General features: G+C 37.7%; 1 protein-coding gene across 3 annotated transcripts in view; it reads right to left on the bottom strand.

Moving 5' to 3' along the window:
* The window catches only part of uxs1 (UDP-glucuronate decarboxylase 1), a 36,398-nt gene that overhangs the window by 9,318 nt on the left and 8,067 nt on the right, over window positions 1–19,013 (bottom strand). For all 3 annotated transcript variants that reach the window (XM_037789824.1, XM_037789822.1, XM_037789823.1), the window contains exons 3-10: window positions 18,060–18,108; window positions 16,519–16,562; window positions 15,339–15,399; window positions 13,504–13,684; window positions 9,911–10,015; window positions 8,941–9,000; window positions 8,521–8,642; window positions 904–1,023 (exon numbers count right to left, since the gene is read on the bottom strand). In XM_037789824.1, the coding sequence (XP_037645752.1) occupies window positions 904–1,023; window positions 8,521–8,642; window positions 8,941–9,000; window positions 9,911–10,015; window positions 13,504–13,684; window positions 15,339–15,399; window positions 16,519–16,562; window positions 18,060–18,108 (742 nt within the window). The remainder of the gene's footprint in view (window positions 1–903; window positions 1,024–8,520; window positions 8,643–8,940; window positions 9,001–9,910; window positions 10,016–13,503; window positions 13,685–15,338; window positions 15,400–16,518; window positions 16,563–18,059; window positions 18,109–19,013) is intronic.

Raw genomic sequence — 19,013 nt, 5'->3', positions numbered from 1 at the left:
CGCTCGCATATGCGCGTTCGCGTGTAGCCGCTGTACCCTCCTCCTCTGCCTGCTCTCCTTCACTCAGACAGCTCAGCTCGCTCCACCTCTAGACGTGAACGCGCGCTCACTCCACACTGCAGAAGAGTTAGTTTAGCTCTGAGAATATCTAGTGAATGCACAGGGGACGTTTGTGCAGAAATAACTGCTGCAGCTCCTCCAGACCAACAGAGGTTTTCCGTGTCTTGTGAAGTGACGGAGCTTTACGTTGTCTTCTCGTTACCGACCGGGTGCCTGTGTCTCCCCTGCTCTCTCCGGCTGCGGGCGGAGAGAGCAGGGAGACATGCTGCAGAGCCCCGCTGCCTCAGCCTGCACTTAGGCAGGAAAAGCCAACACTAGGATCAGATCTAAATCATGTTCATGGAGAGACCTTTGTCTGGTCAGCTAACATTACAGCCAAGCAGCTGAAATATAGAGTGATATTGTGGTTTTAGCTGACGTGTGTCGCCTCACTGTTTTGAGCGATGCTCGTTCAGGTATATTGAGAGCGAGCAAGCGTGAGCCCAACGCTGACTTTCGTTGATTTCACGGCCACAGGTGTCGCTGTTAAGAAGCATTTCTGAAAGTTACAAATAGTCCCTTTAAACCATAATTAAAATACTTCATATAACACATAATTCTAAACAGACCTGCATTCAGATTATATTATTATATATATTATATTATTCCTTTTCAGTTAAAAACATGTTCAATCAAAGAAGATTGACAGGGCTTTTCATTTGCTTTTATATAATTTAAGATGCATACAACAACAGTAATCAATCACTGAGGCTAACTCAGTGTGCACATCCCTCACACTGCTAGTACTGAAAAATTAATTGTCTCGAGCACTTAATAAATGAGTAGAAATCTTATATTGCCTACAGTGAGAGGTTCTCCCTGTAGAGCCTGCAGGATGAAATTGCTGACAACTCGTCCATCGTTCATGTGCATTCGGGAGCCAAACGTGTTGAAGATTCTTGCCACCCTCACCTCTACTCCTTCCTGTGAGCAAAGAAACAAGAAAGTGGGTGAATCATTAGTCATGTATTAACTTTGCTGCTCTTTGGTTTTAATGTTAATCTTTATTTGATAACTTGTTTTATTATCCTGTATTTTCGTAGTTTATATACCGTATTATTTTTTATTAAGGGAATACAAAGTCTGGCAGGTACAAGTTTAAGTATTTCTGCACAAAAATTACTAATTTGTGCCCTTGAAATAATATGTATGCATGAATTAATAACTCATGTGCACAGAAATGGCAGCCAGAAGTGGTATTACGCCAACCACGTATGAAATACCTGCTGCTTGCCATCAAAATATATCAGACACTACACATGCTCCATTTTTCCTCGTCACTTTTACGACTTCTGCAGGTTATTGTCCAACAACTCCTCATAATTTTGACCTCCCTATAAGTCATTCTTTTTTTTTTTTTTGTGATCAATTTTTTATTGGTATTTAAGCAAAATGATATAGGGTGGGGTTACAAATTGATAGGTCAACAATGGAGTAAAAAAAGAAGATATATATATAATCACAAATGTCCATGTACTAATCAATACAGAATTGGCAAGTAGCTACAGAAAAAAGAAAAGAAAAGAAAATGAAAAAAACCCAAAAACAAACAATCAAACAAACAAACAGGAAGAAGGAAAATAACAACAAACAACAACAAAAAGTCATTAAAATAAAAACTTCTGCGCCCCCCTTCCCCCACCCCCAAATCCCTCCCTTTTGATTCCCTCCCATCCCACCCACCCTAGACCTTTGGGACACGGTGAACAATTATATGAAGGATTTAATTGTAGTGATTGCTTGTTTCCAATGTGATATATTTTCTCTTTTTGCCAAATGCATGTTTGCAGCCCAGTGTTCCATACCTGCTATATCTAAGAAGTCAAGAAGCCATCTTTGTATATTGACAGAATGTGATAAGTCATTCTGATTTAATTTCTACGTGTGCATGTCGGTATCACTTGGAAATTTGCCTATATGTGTAACTCTTTGCAACAAATGGGATTTTTTAGGGCGCCTTTTAACATTTAAGCCTGCGACAACAGATGAAAATTAGCACTTTTGGCTAATTAGGGCCTCTTTTACAGTCCCCCTTTGATTGATAGGAGTTGTTCCTACAGATATAAAACTAGTCTATATAGTGTCACATTACCAAAGTAATACAACAATTTATTTGATATGCTCCTTTACCTATGAGCAAAGTGTTATACTAATGAATTCTCTGCATGGGAAGCAGAGTATGAGTACCAGGAAAGTATGACACTAGGCTCTCCTGAGACACAATCCAACAAAGAAGGAATAAATGAGGTCAACTATATCACGGATACCCACACTGATCCCACAGATGTAGAAAACTATCTTTAAAAAAAAATCTATGGCCTTCATAAGTCAGCCTCATGCATCAATAGGTGCTGCTTCAGATGAGATGTGAATCCATTTTAGGACATATAACATGAATAAAAACATGAACATTATGTAGATTGTTCTCCTGAAAATGTGGAACATGAAATTCCATGGACATAACCTTAAAATATATTCAGCATGGTGAAGAACAAGGACACAATGAGGGCAACATGAAGAGGTCTTGGAAGGTGTATGTAAATGTAAAAGATGGTGTGTGCACAGGCATTATACATATCTGGACGGGTTGTTTCAGTCTTAAAACATATCACAGTTTACACACCTCATTTAGCAGGTTAACACCAATACTGATTAATAATAATAGTTACCTAAACGACTCAGCGTAAAGCGGTATGTCAATGACGTTTTCCAATACTGTGCTATTGCATATCTAATGATCCGTGACTGGCGTGTTACATATCCTAATAGGCACCACATTGTCTTAGGGTCATTAAGTTCTCAATGTAACTGCATCTACACATACTGTCCATGGGACACCTCCTGGGAGACCCACATCCCATCCGCATGGATAAAAAGACAAAAAAAAACATGAAATGTACATATGAATGCAAGCAGAAAATAGGCATTTCAAACAAAACAGCTACAGGAACTAAATTGAAGACCTCATGCAGAGACTTAATGTTTTCTTTAGAGCATGTATGTGTAAATGTGATATAACAACAACATATATTAATAATAATAATAATAATACATTTTATTTAGTGGCGCCTTTCTGGACACCCAAGGACACCTTACAAGAATCAATTAAAACATAGACAGATAAAACAATCTAAAAACAACAGGACATGACAGACATATTTGTACAGACACATATGATGGGTGATGATGAGTACTAGAGAGAGTAGGCCAGTTTAAACAGGTGGGTTTTGAGGAGGGATTTGAATGATGTGATATTGATTTTGTTGTTCATTGCAATGTATTGTTGTGTGTCTGTCATGTTTGAATGGATGTTGGTATAGAAATACGCAGAGGTGAAAAATGGGGATTCAAAGTTAGAAAGGTGTGAGTTGTTTTTTTTACAGTTATTTCTGTGTTTCAGTATGCAGCCATATTGGAATAATCAATAAATAAACTACATTTTCATGGGGTGTAGGAAAGGCCATTAGTGCATGACGGAGGAGGTGTTAGCATACGCATACAATCGAGGTCATGCTGAATCAGGGCTCTCCAGCGTGAGAGAAATGAGTGTGAGGATTTGAAAAATGATTTAGGCGGGCCAAAGGTTTTGCCCTTTTGGAAACATTTTAAAGATTTTGGGCACCCTGGACTTCTAACCCCCAAAATGCACAACTAGACCACACTGTCAACCATCAAACCAAATTTGAAGTTCCTAAGTTAAATAGTTTTCGAGTTCTACTCCGGAAACGAATGTGTAACACGTGAACGGACGGGGGGATGGACAGAAGGACGGACACGCGGAACGCTATATACCCCCGACTACGTTGTCGCGGGGGTATAATTAGTGAAACGTAATGCATCCCTGTCCTTTATTGGGTCCTGATTACTTAATAATTCCAAAAAGTCTCTTAGTTAAGTCAGCTTGTCCTTGCGTAATGTGGATTACTGTTGAATGTTTAAATAATGCATTAATGTTATTCCACCTTTTGGAGTAATCCTCCAAATGGACAAACAAACAAACCAACAAACCAACGCCGGTGAAAACATAACCTCAGGTAAGTATGAGGGACACGTTGAAATGTTTGGAAGAGCGGCCTGACTTGTGATACACAGTGAATGAAAACATATGAGCAGTTATTGCGTCTAACAGGAGTAACACTGGCAAACTAATGAGAAAATGTGTGTAGCCTGTTCACGTCCCCTGATGTGATGTTGAATGTTGGGAAGCAGCTCTGATGCATAAAAAAACATGACGGGTCGACCTCAAGTCAAGGTAAAACTCATCATAACATAAAACAACTCCTTAGTTATTAATTTCAGAAAGCAACACCACCAGCATCAGTAAAAAACACCAACACTAGCGCTGGCTAGCTGTGTTGGTCCAATGCTCTTCCTGCTGTCAAATGAAACAACTCTCTGCTCTTTAATTTAGGCACATTTAAACGCTTAAATGTCACAAATCTTTGAAGCATCTACATTTGCACCTATACATATCTATACTGTATATATCAGGGCTTTCCACAAGGGTAGCCAACTAGTGGGAAAAAGTAGTCAGCTAGTGGGGTCAAAAAAGTTTGGCCGTAGAAGCCCAAATGTGGTTCCTCTGGCACATCTTAATGCCACTATTATATCATATACACTGATCTTAATTATTGCATATTTTAATAAGTAAGGAGTTATTGTAAAAAGGATAATTATTGTGTATTTTAGCCTACACAGTCTGTAAATAGCTATATATTATATATATATATATTTAAAACCAGCCTATTCCTGACTGTAGAACCGTATTCATTATTTTTTATTTATTTATTGACACCTTCACTGTAAGGTTTATCAAGACATACCACAATGATGGTTAATGTAATGCATATATTCACTCTTTTACATGTATTTTATCAAGGTATTTTAGCAAGTGTTCTTTTTTTATGCTGTTGTCTGTTGGGGTGGCAGCATTACAGCTGTGGTTAGGAACAGGATCAATAAATTGATCAAGAAGACCGGATCTATTAATGGCCTGACTCCAAATTCTCTGGAGACTATTGCAGAGCAGCGAACCAGGAGGTAGCTTTCGGAGTGTTCTGTCACAGGATGACCATCCTTTACACATTACCTTCAGAAAGAGTAGCAGGAGCAACCGGCTCCTACTGCAAAAATACTCCAAAAATGTCCTTTCACTATTTATTCATTCACTGTATGCACTGTGCACTTTCTGCTTTTTATGACTGTATACTTAGCTTTTACTGACCCCTTACCGTTGTTGGAACTATGGACTCCCTTCAATGGACTGCATGGTGTTATTTATTGTGAAGTTGACATATTGTGTTGTGTCTATGTCTTTGTCAATTTTTTGTGCATGGTGGAAAACCAGTTTCCCCTTAGGGGATTAATAAAGTTCATCCTATCCTAATTCATTAATTTGCTCATTCATTAAGCCCATAAACATCTGTGTGGTGAATATGGAAAATGCAGCGCTTTCAGTGGACTTTTTAAAGATTACTGCGCAATCGTCGCATTGCTGCCATCGGTGTTTTCCAAAAAACAGCCCGTGTAATGAGGATGTCCCATGTCTGAGCAATCAATGCAATTCTTAATGTGTTTTATCAACAATTACTTTGCTAATACTTGTCTAACAAGACGATTCTCCGCTCACTACTCTGCAGGAACACCTCTCAGCTGAGCGCGTGCACACACATTCATTCAAAGCGTGTAGGGGTGGGACTGATACGGACAGATAGCGCGTTTCTCTATCATCATTATGCTCGCAATGTTTTGAAGCGGAGGCTAGTGGCCGTAAAATGTACACGCATAGCGTATCACAACTTGTTAATCAAAACCATTTTATTAGAACCAAAAATTAATAGTAAAGTAGTCGGCTGGACATAAATGATTAGCCGGTTGTTTGGCCGGCAGCTGGCGCTTATGTAAAGCTCTGATTATATAAAGGCCTTTTGTATGTATTTATTGAGTCACAGCTTTAACACGTGAACCTCCATCTGGAAGAATAGGCTTATTGTTTTTCCTGCATGCCTGCCATGTGTTACCTACACAGTTATTCACCAGACTAGATCAACAAACATGTACAGATATACACAATTACACAATTACACAATTTTACACACACACACACACACACACACACACACACACACACACACACTGTCCCTTCTGGTGAGTTGCAGTTAAGTATATAAAGACCAACGCTCAACAAACAAGGCTTGTTGGAGATGCTGGAGCTGAGATTCAATATATAATGAGGGGAAACATCTAGACCTATCTGTGCAATATTTATTTATTACAATTAGGTAGAGGACGCCATGATCACTTGGCACAAAATAAATAATGAAGCACTGGTGCGTTTAATTAGAAATTTTACTCCCAGTGTCTCTAAAAATATTCACAGAATGTGATTACATGGCTGCAGTTATCTGCTGCTCTTCACTTCCTGGTGGTTTCTATAGTCTTATTTAAGCTTAGTTTATTTGTAATAAATCAGCATCAGAACTTTCAGACATCTATTTTTAGCATTTCTGTCAGAAATAAAAATAATGGTTTCAGAAAATGACCCTCCTTAATTTACAAAATTATGTGACTATCAATAAAAGTGCCAAAATCCTAAAGATACTACATATTACTCTTCTTGCAAAACTGAGAAGGAGGCACCTCGACCGTATGAACCTGTGCTTTTAATATCGCTGTGCATGCTTGCCTTGTACATGATAAAATGTTGTGTAAATGCATCATATCAACTTGCAATCGGAAGTCAACCGATACACTTTTCCATCATTGTAACGTCTGAGGAGCAGGTAAGAGATGCTTTTTCCGCTGCATAACCTACACTCATCAGTTTTTAAATGTTAATGAATTTCGATTACATGACTGGACAATAGATGTAATGAGTGATATTCTCGTCCCTGTGCACAAACGACTGACATCTGGATATTGAAAGCCGTCTATTTCCAAGAATCCTCCCAGCAAGTGTGAAAAAAATAATGAGCAGTTGAGGAGGAGCAGGAGACGAGGCAGATAAATAAATATCACCTGCCTGGAGGAAAGGCAAGGGAAGTCAATCATATCTGATCATCAAAGGCTGGCGTCAATCAAGTCACAACGGGAAAGAAATGATCGAAAATAGCCTCAACATCATCTGGATGTTTAAGGAAACATGCACTAAAACGCAGACTTGTATCATTAACACAGGATGAAGACATAGCAAATCAAATAATTTCATCTTAAATGATTTAGTGCAAATGGAACAAAAATGCAGGGTGCACATTCCACTTGAAAATTTAACTGTATTTTAGATACAAGGGCCTGGATGTGACGGAATCTTTTACAGCTCAACCAGGATACAACAAATGTAAACTAAATACACTAGGACTCAACCAAAGCCAAGAAGCAAGAAATCTAGGAGTGATTTTTGATTCTGATATTAACTTGAAGGATAATGTGCGGGGTGTCACAAAAACAGTATTTTATCATTTGAAGAACATCTCCAAAGTGAGGTCATTTCTCTCTCTGAGCAACACAGAGACTGATTCACGCTTTCATAACTAGCAGGCTAGACTGTTGTAATGCTCTCCCTTCAGGTCTACCGAGGAATACAATAGATCAGCTACAATTAATTTAAAATTCTGCTGCACGAGACCCAAAGAAGCGCACATATTACACTTAATTTAAAGTCTTTACACTTGTTACCTGTTAGTATTCGTATTGATTTTTAAATTATTTTATTAGTTTGTAAGGCACTACATGGCCGTGCACCAGACTACCTCTCAGAGAGGCTATTGGTTTATGAACCAGGAAGGCCTCTCAGATCCTCCAGTTCTTCTCTTTTAACTGTTCCACAATGCAGAACAAAAACTTTTGGCAATTCAACATTACGATTCAAGTGCTGGAACAGCCTTTTTAAACGTAAAGTAAAAACCCATCTATTTAGTCTGGCTTTTATGTAGTGTTTTATAATTTCTTGGTTTTGTTGTTTATACCTATTCTATTATCATCTTTATTATATATTTTACTTTATTTTGTTTTATCAAGATTTTACTGTTGATCATTAAGTTTTATTTTGTCAACGTTTTACTACTTTCAACATCCTAATTTTTGCTGATCGCTTGTAAAGCACTTTGAAGTGCATGTGATTTGTTCCAAAGGTGCTATATAAATAACGTTTGATTGATAGATTGATTGATGGTGGCAATTTCCATTTCCTCTTTTCAACGTCAGAGAGCTTTGGACTGTATTGAGCAAGCCATTACATTTTCTTTATAAATCAAGACTGATTCTTTAAAGTTTTGGCTTGTGGTCACATTTGCAGAATTGTAGCGTTGCTCCAAAGCATTTTGCTGATGGAAGGTCACACAGGGACTAATGTGACCCGTCAATCAAATAAAAAATAAATCACCTCTCTCAAACCTGCTATTATTTCAAAAGCAGTAATAATACCTGTTTCATGTAGGCATAACACATGGTCTCTGCTACACGTTTCCCCTCATCGTAGCATGCACGTGGACCAATTGGATTAACGTGGCCCCAGTACTCCTCATTTTGTGGGTGTACTTCTGGATCTGGAACATAAACATTTTAGAAAAAATTCAGACACATTTTAAAAGCTAAGGGATCTGTAATAGCATGCTTCCCATCTTACAGATTGTCCAGACATGCTGCGTTCTAGCACTCAACAGATAACGGACCTGCCGCGCTATGATTGGTTTTCAGGACAAAGATAATGAGTCTCTCTGTAATTGCTTGGTACAAATAGTTCCAAGTATTTCAAGCGAGTATAGACAGTAATTTATTATCATAAATGCTGCCTTTTAAACAAGGCTAACCATAACTTGTGTGAGCGGGAGGCATCTTCCTTACCTCCGTAAACCTCAGAAGTAGAAGCCAGCAGAAGTCTGGCGCCCACACGTTTGGCCAAACCTTGGAGACAAACAACACAGTGAGAACAGCTGCTACACGGCTCTCCGTGCATCTTCCAACAGAAAGCAGCTTAATCAGGTGCCTCTCAGATCAAGGATAGTAAACTTCCAAGGGGAAAAAAAGGGACTAGAGCACACAATCCTCTTTTGCATGAAACAAAGGAGAACAAAACCTGTCCTTAAAGCAGAGTAAAAACAAAAAATAGACAGAAGTAAGATAGCACAAACTGCCAAGGCTGCACACTCCACAAAATGTGTCTTTCTATGAAATGCACATATCGATTGGTCTTGTTTTTTCTTCCGTTACAAGAAAGTCCTGAATATAATATAAAAAGTTTGGGTCAATATTTATAGTGCTTTGACAAAACTTTATCTTTAAGTAGTCATTCACAGGAGACATTATAAAATGCCTCTCAAAATTACACCATTGTTCGTGAGAGGGAACCTCGTCTGCGCTTCTCAAGATAAATCAATTTCATTATTCATTAAATATGGAATTCTGTTGCCTAATTTTGAACATAAGTTCAATTTGAAAATAACAAGACGTGAGGTATTGATTCTCATTGAAAGTATTTATAAATAAATACAGTATTTTGATGGATAGACTGTAAGCAGTTGGCATGGATAAAAGTTGAAAACGTAATGAGGGAGAAATTGTCTGGTAAGTAATAAGGTTTTCGAGTTCTTTTGCTCCACACTACAAGGGGGAAAAAAACAATTAATGAAAACATATTTTCACATTTGTTGCATTATAAATGACAAATGTATTACAGTGCTCTTAAGAAAGTGTAACAAGAAGCACATCTTATTAAATGGGATTCAATTCAGACGAGGAAGTCTTAATATGAAACCTTGTTTTTGAGACCTGTATATGAAATCATGTAAGGGCAGGTTGCACTTAATGTACTCACCAAGCATGTTGAGAGTGCCAATGGTGTTGGTCTTGAGTGTTTTGATGGGATTGTACATGTAGTTGGGAGGAGAGGCTGGAGATGCCAGGTGATAGATCTGGTCCACTATAAAGAGCAGGAAAAACATCGAAACATCATCTCACGTTGAAACGTTTCAGCAAAATGTAATGACCGTGCAACTGAATCATTTCCTTTATTTTTGTTTTCTAAGTGCTGCAGCTTTTTTGGAACCTTGATCTTAATGCTTTCACTGATAACCAGACAAATTAAGGACTGAAAAAAAACTGCACTAATAATTAGGGGTGTAAGAAAATATTGAGTATTGCGATATTATGTTTTGTGATACTATATCGATTCTCAAAAACACTGTTTTTGTTCATTAATAGATTACATCCAAAGATTAACTAGTCAATACTTCATTTAATTTGCAAAGAGATGCACCCTCTCAGTGCACGTGCCCTCTAAAAGTAGTGCTATGACGTTGGATGTTACAGGGACTTTTTCAAGCATATTGTGGTATTTTCTTTAAACTATGAGTTTTCCAAAAATCTGACTTTAAAAAAAAACTTCCCTTGCTTACAGTATCCCAATATATTGAATCATAAGCTCTGTATCATGATACGTATCGTATCACCAGATTTATTGCCAACACACAGCCCTACAAATAATCTGAAGGAGAGTATGAGTCTGTTGCGTCTAATGTCAACAACTGAGGGAAGCAAATCATATCTATACTTCTTAATGTAGCTTAGAGCACACAAGAACAAGTTGTCCAAGGTGACACACTCACTACTTTATAGTTATTGAGTGAATTCCTGACCACAGTTGCTCACGTAAAACTGATCACATATTTGAAAGCGTGGTATGGTATGTGCAAATGGCTTAGGCCTGAAAATATGAGCCAGGCACATGAACTTTGTGTTTTTTTGTACAACAAGGTCTAATTGCATGGAATGTCTTCAATAGGTTTTTTTCTCCCACAGTCATCTCTGACACTCCTTATTACCTTCCCATCTTCTAAACCACTCCATTTCTTTATCCTCTTTTCAATGTGAATGTAATCTCCAGCAAGTGGTCCATGACCTCTTAACCCATTACTCAAAACATCTTCACTTTCATAGCTTTTTCCGTTCTCTCTCTGAACATTTTTCTATTCATTGTATTACGTCATTTCCTACGTAAAAAAGAAAATAGACACTGATGTCAGCAGGAAGTCTCCCAGTGTCTGTTGTTAGTTTACTATTTGTTTTTTTAAGTGATTTCCATTTCCATTTTCAAGTTTTTTATTTTTATTTGATCTATCATTTAATGGAGTTTGCAAGACTCCTTCCACCATCCACCAATTCTTCTTTAATGCATCAAACTGAAAACCTTAGAAAAATGTCATCTTCCCCTGTTTTACCATAAATAAACAATAACATCACTGCCGTATGGCACTGAAAGCTGTGAGAATTTATGATATCACAAGGAGGAACATTATTTTACTACAACAAACACAGGGATAAGATGTATATTATGCTGTTGTGTTCACTAGAGTCATGGATTTTCACAGCTTGTCTTCTGATGCCTGTGTTACCCTATGCATAATTATGATTTAATACTGCTACTGCTGTTTTTGTGTCTTCAGCTAGTCTGTGTGAGTCGTTACACAGCTGCGTGCCAGACTATGTGAAACACAGTATTTCATAACAGTGACTATATTTGATGTTAATCGGTCACGTCATGGTGATAACAACCTATTGTATGAAATTGGTGCACCGCTTGTACTTCCCATGCATTATATTATGCTAACTGCTCAATCCAAGGTCTTCTTACCATAAACTGGAGCGACGCCTATGAGCTGGCTCAAGGCTGACCTGTCAGGTGCACTGCTACATACACAAGGACATAAATTCTACTGCAACAGACATTCAATCCTCAGCTTTCTCTTTTCCTCTGCTATGCCTGCTACTGCACTTATGATCTGAAAGAAATGCTGATATAACTTGCTGCCACTGCTGTTTTTTCAGCATTTCAAAAGCCCAAACTCCACCCCACAACGGATACAAGCTAGAGGTCGCCTAGGGGAACCAAAATATCCTGGACTGCCACTGAGCACCCCCAGATTGGCCATATTTGTATTACTGCAAGATTACTCATATAGTCCACGCAATCAGGAGATTATATTTAAGCAGCCTATATAAATGATAATTTCACTATTTTCAGCAACTGACAAAAACAAGAACACATAGACATGGACATAGAACATAGGAAGAGATAGGCTAGAGTTTGTTGAATGAATCTGCTCGGTCCACTGACTTCAGCCCACCTTTGAAGTTGGCTTGTATAGTCGCCAAACAGGATTCGGGGGAGGACCCCCAGACCCCACACCAATCGTGTATATTTACAAGTTTGCTCCCCCTTTTTAAGACATAACCAGGCACCCATGGTGACATAAACTCAGCAGTTCTCTGCTCCAACCCTGCATTATATGTGTGTGTTAATGTTTTTTGTTGCTCATCTCATTATGGAAATGAGCAACACATTTCATAAGCAGTGTACACTATCGCATTCAAAAGAGAAAACGAGCCTTAGGTCATGTAACCTTATGTAAAAAAAAAAAAAGGGCTTCACCAATGAAGGCCATCAGATAAATTACATACAACTGCTATATGCTGAGAGCAATTTGTACATCTGTGTTACTTTTAATGGCTGCTTTGGAAAACACTGTTGAGAACCGAGACGTGACATTTGCCTTTCAAAAGGAGAATAAAGGATGGTTATTTTCGTAGCTGTAATAGAATGATGAACAAACACTGTGGAATCAATGGAAAAGTAATTGAGATGAATGAAGATAGAGCATTGTGGATTACCCTCTCTCGGTAAATAAACATTATTCGTGTTCGACTCAGCCCCAGCTCAATGGGGTCTGAGGGAAGTTAGGCACTTAAATTGCAGGGATTACGCATAATGTATACAAGAAAGCCGGCTGGTAATTTGGGGAACGAAGTTAGAGAAACATGATTTCCCCAGCTTTCTCTTCCAGGGGGAAAATTGATTTTTTTGTAGTCCTGTTATTGTGTCTATCCTTGTAGCTGTACACACACTGAGAAACCATATTGAAGTGGCTGAAATGGGAGTCCCAGCCCACTTCTGTTCCACTAGATTTCATTGCGAAATGTAATTTCTGAGAGCTTTTTAAACGTTTTTTTTTTAAGAATTAAACAGTTTTCTAGGGCTTTCAGTCCACATTATGAGATAAATGGATATCTACATCTGTAATGGGTAGTAAAACTTGAACACCTCATCATATTAACAAAGACCAGCAGTTCCTGACATGCAGCACAATTTACCTAATTTGACAGCTAGTCTAAACTTTTGTGAATCCAGTTTCTTTGTAACTATACGAACTATGTTTACAGTAACTTTGCACCTACATTTATAGTGAGGGCAGAAGATTTTGTCATTATAGTAGAAATATTATGTCTAAAATTTTATGTGGGCCCTCCCTGGCTCACTCATAATTTGAGCACATTTAGTTAGCTCTGGACAAGCTGGTCATAACGTTGGATCCTCAACAGTAATTCAAAATAAATTCATCACCGCTCGCTCACCCTCAATATAGAGAGGCTCCACCACATCATGATTGATGAGCTCAAAGTTTTCGTGGCCGATCCAGTGCTCCACATTCCTTTTCCTTCCTGTGAAGAAGTTGTCCACCACAGTCACCTCGTGGCCATCCATCATCAGCTTGTCAGTCAGGTGGGAACCCACAAAACCAGCTCCACCAGTGATCTAGTGGAAGAATACACATGCATGACACATCAGTAAAAGGATATTTAGTTCCTCCTGAGGGTTAATTTCATAAAAGAACAATGAAACACTGACTTTAAGATTACATCGGGGCACGCCTTCTAGCGATTATCACTGGGAGGAGCGCTAGTTGGCAGTTAGCTGTTAGCAGCCACTGGGCAGGAAAAAATAGGTGAGACTCCGAATCTCTAGATGAGCTGCAGTCGAACCACACCTGCAGCCACGCTGCTCATGCGGGCTGTTTGGCTGCCCTAACATTGGCGCCGAAAAGAAAAGCAAGAGGTTCAGCGACGCACACGCCTGCTCAGGTATGCAGTGTGGCCCAGGCGCAAGGTAACAGTGAAGTTTAAATCAATAGTCCTTCACAGCAGACATTAAGACTTGACATCGCTGCATTTTGCTCGACACAGCGATAAGCCATCTTGGCGCAGCACAAGCCAGTGGAAATAATGGGTTTTGTGTGTGTCTGAAAGGGTATTCAGTGAGTGAGAGACAGAGAGAGAAATGGAGTGTACTAAGTGAGAACAATACTCAACCAGGGGAATAAAATTAATGAATTAATGAAAACTCATGAATATATTCAAGTTCACGCCAGAGGGGCGAATTATTCTGCAATCTTTCCTGAGAATTCAAAATAAAATTAAAAGTGTTTAATATGAATGCTGTTGCAGTGTACTTATTACTTAGTTAATTTCATTATTTAAAAGTCACCTGAATGCCGGAAACAAAGTCTCTGAAACTCTAAGATGACCCCCGCTTGGTTTTCAAATCCTCCCTATTTTTGAGGTCTCAAGGCTGGCAAGTGTGGTGGTCAGGGCTGTTGACTAACGTTACTGAGCTCAATACACCAAGTGAAGTAAGCTCCCAAATCTAGAACATATATTTTTTCTGTGTACTATCCAACGATGCAGTGCCGGATAGTCAAGTCTATAATTTTATTTCATCCACGCTAAAAAAATTTGGGGATGAAATAAAGGAAGCTAAAATTTTCAACTGCAGTTATTTCCAGAACAATCTATAAATTAATGCAATATAAAAGCCTATATAGTTACAACTGTCTCCTGCTTTCTCTCACACATACAGATAATTGCACACTTCTCTTTTGAACGGCAATGGTATGCTTTTTATTTACTCATGTTGGCACAAGGTGATGATTATTGTATGCATTTTAATCTGGGCTCATTTCACATTAAAAACAGAAACGTTATGCATCAATTACTATTTCTTAAAAGTTGCCAGGCAAATATTTTTTAAATTCCGGTCACCGACATTGTCATCCACATAGAGCCACATTCGTAGCATACGCTAAAAAGACCCAGGTTGTGTAAAAACAGATTTTCCTTTTAAATTGTGTGAAAACAGCTGCAAGTGTCTTAAAGGACATTCTTTCCCAAATCTGACCTTCTCAGACAGCACTTAATCTTAGGATGTGTGCCACTTAGACATGCTCCACCAATGAAATTATTATGTTTAGGTTTAATTAAGAGATTAGTGAGGATTAGAGCTGATGTTGGAGTTTCAGTCTGCATATAACCTGTGACAAAGTGCTGCTAAAGTGGCTCAGAACATGGTCATGTCCTCAGTGTAATAGTCTTTGTGAATGTGATTGTCATTTGAAATTGTGTTTGTCGCATACCAAAATTCTCTTCCGATCCTTTTCTGACAGGAATTTCACAGGCGGGTATTTCTGAGAAAAACTAGAGAAAGGAGACAAAGAAAGAAAAACTTAAAAGTTAAATGTAATCCAGTAATTGAATAATAAATAAGTGGGCTTTCACTGCATTATTCTGAAAGCTCTGCACTCCTAACATGCACTACAAGTGAATTGCTTTGCTTCAGGCACTGAAGCTACATGGTGTCTTATTGTATCTTTCTTTACCATAAACATGCAGATTTACTGAATAAAATATTGACAATGTGTGGGTAATTTTCAATCTATAACCTTTTTAACTATATTTTATTCATCATATAATTTTATATCATATTTCCTTTGTTTTAACTAGTCAAAGAAATTAGAGGGAATTAGAGATGTTGCCACATTCCAAGATCTCAGCAATTACTTTTGTGAATACAATGTTATTTACACCTGATAGAAACATTGGCCACACCAACGGAAATAACCTCTAAAAGGTAATTAAGCAAACTTGTCCTTTAAATCATTGAAATAGCTTAAATATATTTATGCCTCATCAATGTTCTTTTTAAAGGGTCTTGTAATCCTGTGGCATATTGCAGGTTTATAGAAAGCAGCACACAGTAGGGACAAAGTGCAATGGAGGCAAGCTAGACAAGTGCCTTTATATTTCTGTCTTATTAGTATTCAAGGCATAAAAGGTGACAAATAATTAACCTCTGAAAGCAGAATTTATGTGCCATCAGTAGCTGCAATGGAACAGCCGATATTGGCTTCATTCATGGATGGCCTGCTATGAAGAAGTCATGTGACTTCTAATCATATAATATCAAATAACTGGTAACTGGGGAGGAAAGCTCTTTTCATGTAATTTAGAGTTGTACTCTGGGTGTTCTAGGTTAGCTTTGAATGAAAATGTGATTGTTTTGGGGAAAACAATTAAAAGAAATAATTAAAGCATGCATATAACGTTGGGTCTTAATTCTAATAAATAGCCCGTTAACCTTTCACTGAGCATTGAATTGGTATTGCAATATAGTAAATATGCTTATATAGACAGTGGAATGAAATGCTAGTTGTCAGTGTTCACAAGTCTGCAGACAAGTTTCGCAACGCTTTCCTCTTACTAACATTGAGCTGGTGTATGTGTGTACACATTTGTGCATAAGAAAGGGATACACACCTTTGTTCCAGATCACGGATCTTCTCTCTGAGAGGAGCCACAGCCTAAAGTTGAGAAGTGAAAGATACATCAATGCTTCAATCAATAAGTCAATGCTTAGTTAAGATGAAATTGATCCTACAATGTGTCTTAAAGGCCCAGTGATGTTGATAGGTTATAAATGAAGTGGGTCCTCGGGACCCACAGGTGGTCATTTGAGTGGGTCCCCAATAAAATGTGTTTTTTGACAAATTGTAGTGTTAAACTCAATTGATATGGTTATATTCATGATTATATTCATATTTGTTGAAAATGTATCTGAAAATTAAATAAATAAAATTCAACATCTGAAAACTTTATTTACAAAATATTATACAATTCAAATGTGATATAAGAAGAAAATGAAGCAAGTCAGAAAATATGTGAAACTTTTATCACAAACATGAAATGTTTCAATGTCGAGGATCCATAATCTCCGAGTCCTTTGTTCAGAGGATTTTCAAGGATGTATGTGTGTATCCTACGCGCTCCTAAAACACCCACAATTCTACGTGCACAATACCATTTCCTGTCCCCAGATCTGATGGTTTGTTTGGTTTCACACCACAAAAAAAAGGCACCAGAGTCCACTCAGCAGTGGACCGAAACCTGCCTTTTCAAGTGTTCTCGGTTCAGTTGTTTGCTCCTCACTAGGGTTTTATTGACAGCTTTCACACCAGCTCAAATGATCACTACTAACCAGGAAAATAGATCAATCTAATTCATTTTAATAAAAAACCAAACAGGTTAGTTGAGAAAGCAGTCAAATCACCCTAAAAGGGTGAGACTAAGGTAAGTAAACAGTGGGTGAAGTTCTGTTTCCCATTTGCAGGAACATTCATATTAAGCTTAACTATGAACAAATACACAAAATCTAAATATGTTACAACAGCAATAACAAGCAATATGCATTAAGTCAGGGGTAGTGATTGCACGAGCAACATTTATATCAAGGAGGTAAAGTCAACATAATTTACTCGTTGAATGATCCCATAGCAAAAAAAAAAGAAAGCTCCGGGTTTTAATCCTGTAATTTACCTACAGCCATCTACCATGCACACATGCTTCAACTGTGGGAAATCAATAACGACGTCCAGTGTTCACCAGGAACAAAACAACACATTTTTCTCAGGACTATTGTGGGCAACTTTTAATTTAATTATGATATTAGCCTAAAGAGATAATTGCTTAACTCATTGGGCACTAGCAGAATTTGTGTAACATAAAAAAAAGCATTGATTGTAACCTTCTTAATCATTTCATGGCCCCATCAGTTTTGTAGCATTTAAATTACAGGGCTGATTCACATACAGTATATAACTGAAGGGCTATGTTTATAGGTAATAAAGATTTTCTTTTTCATCAAAAATCTAGGTAAGGCAAAGGCATGTCAAGGTTGCGTGTATGTCTTTATAAGGGTGTATTATGTGTAATATTATGAAAGAGAAATACCAGCAAACAACATACAGCAGAGCTCCTTGAACCTGTAAAAGACAATGTGTTTGACAGCATGTCGAACTCACTTCATCAATTCTCTGCTCAATCTTCATTTCTCCGTGTTCTTGTATCGATCTATGATGACACAAAGACAAAGATAAGGACAGGGGAGATGAGATGGTGGCAGCAATCATCACAAAGCCAGAGGAAATTGCTCTTGACTTGAAGCACGCTGTTATTTAACAAAACATGACACACCACCCATCCATTAACAGTGGGATATGTGAATAAAATCCTTCATCTCAGTATATATAACTTTATATCACACTATCTATATATGAATATCTTGATATAGTCGATTATGTGTTTACTGTTTGTGGATAAAAACACATCAGCAATGTGTGTTTTGGGCTAATTCAGCAAATTAAATACCAGTCAAATCAAAGTAATTCATCACAATAATGATAAAATTGCATAAAAAATCTGATACTGCCATAAAGCATTGCTGCTCATTGGTTTGCGTTACACTGCCATAATCAGAGATGTTAAAAGGGATAGCTTCCATGGAATGAGAGCTTAAACAGTTTTTATTTATATTGTCTCACATCATTTCAATACACATAATCAGTACAATCATTGTATGAATTCAAAGCAATGAATTCATTGCATTTCAAAGCAAAGAGAAAAGATAGAGCTGTGATCTTTAGACATAGAACAACACTTAATAGTTTAATTATATAAAAACTAGGGCTGTCAAAGTTAACGTGATAACAGTTCAACGCAAATTTGTTTTAACACCACTAATATCTTTAACGCATTAACACAACTTGCGATTTTTAGGTTGTTGCCTGTTGTTGTTGAGCTTGCCATTTTAGGATTTGAGCACATTTTTTAATGTTAAATGCAGTACCTGTGGGAGTTCCTGGAAAATATTGGTCATTGTTTTGTGTTGTTAAATGATTTGCAATAATAAATATATAAATACATTTGCATAAAACAAGCATATTTGCCCACTCCCATGTTGAAAAGAGTATTAAATA

This window comes from Sebastes umbrosus, chromosome 13 (assembly GCF_015220745.1).
Source record: "Sebastes umbrosus isolate fSebUmb1 chromosome 13, fSebUmb1.pri, whole genome shotgun sequence".
NCBI classification, from domain to species: Eukaryota; Metazoa; Chordata; class Actinopteri; order Perciformes; family Sebastidae; genus Sebastes; species Sebastes umbrosus.
The sequence above is the reverse complement of the archived record's forward strand: the minus strand, read 5'-3'. Positions and strand labels throughout refer to the sequence as shown.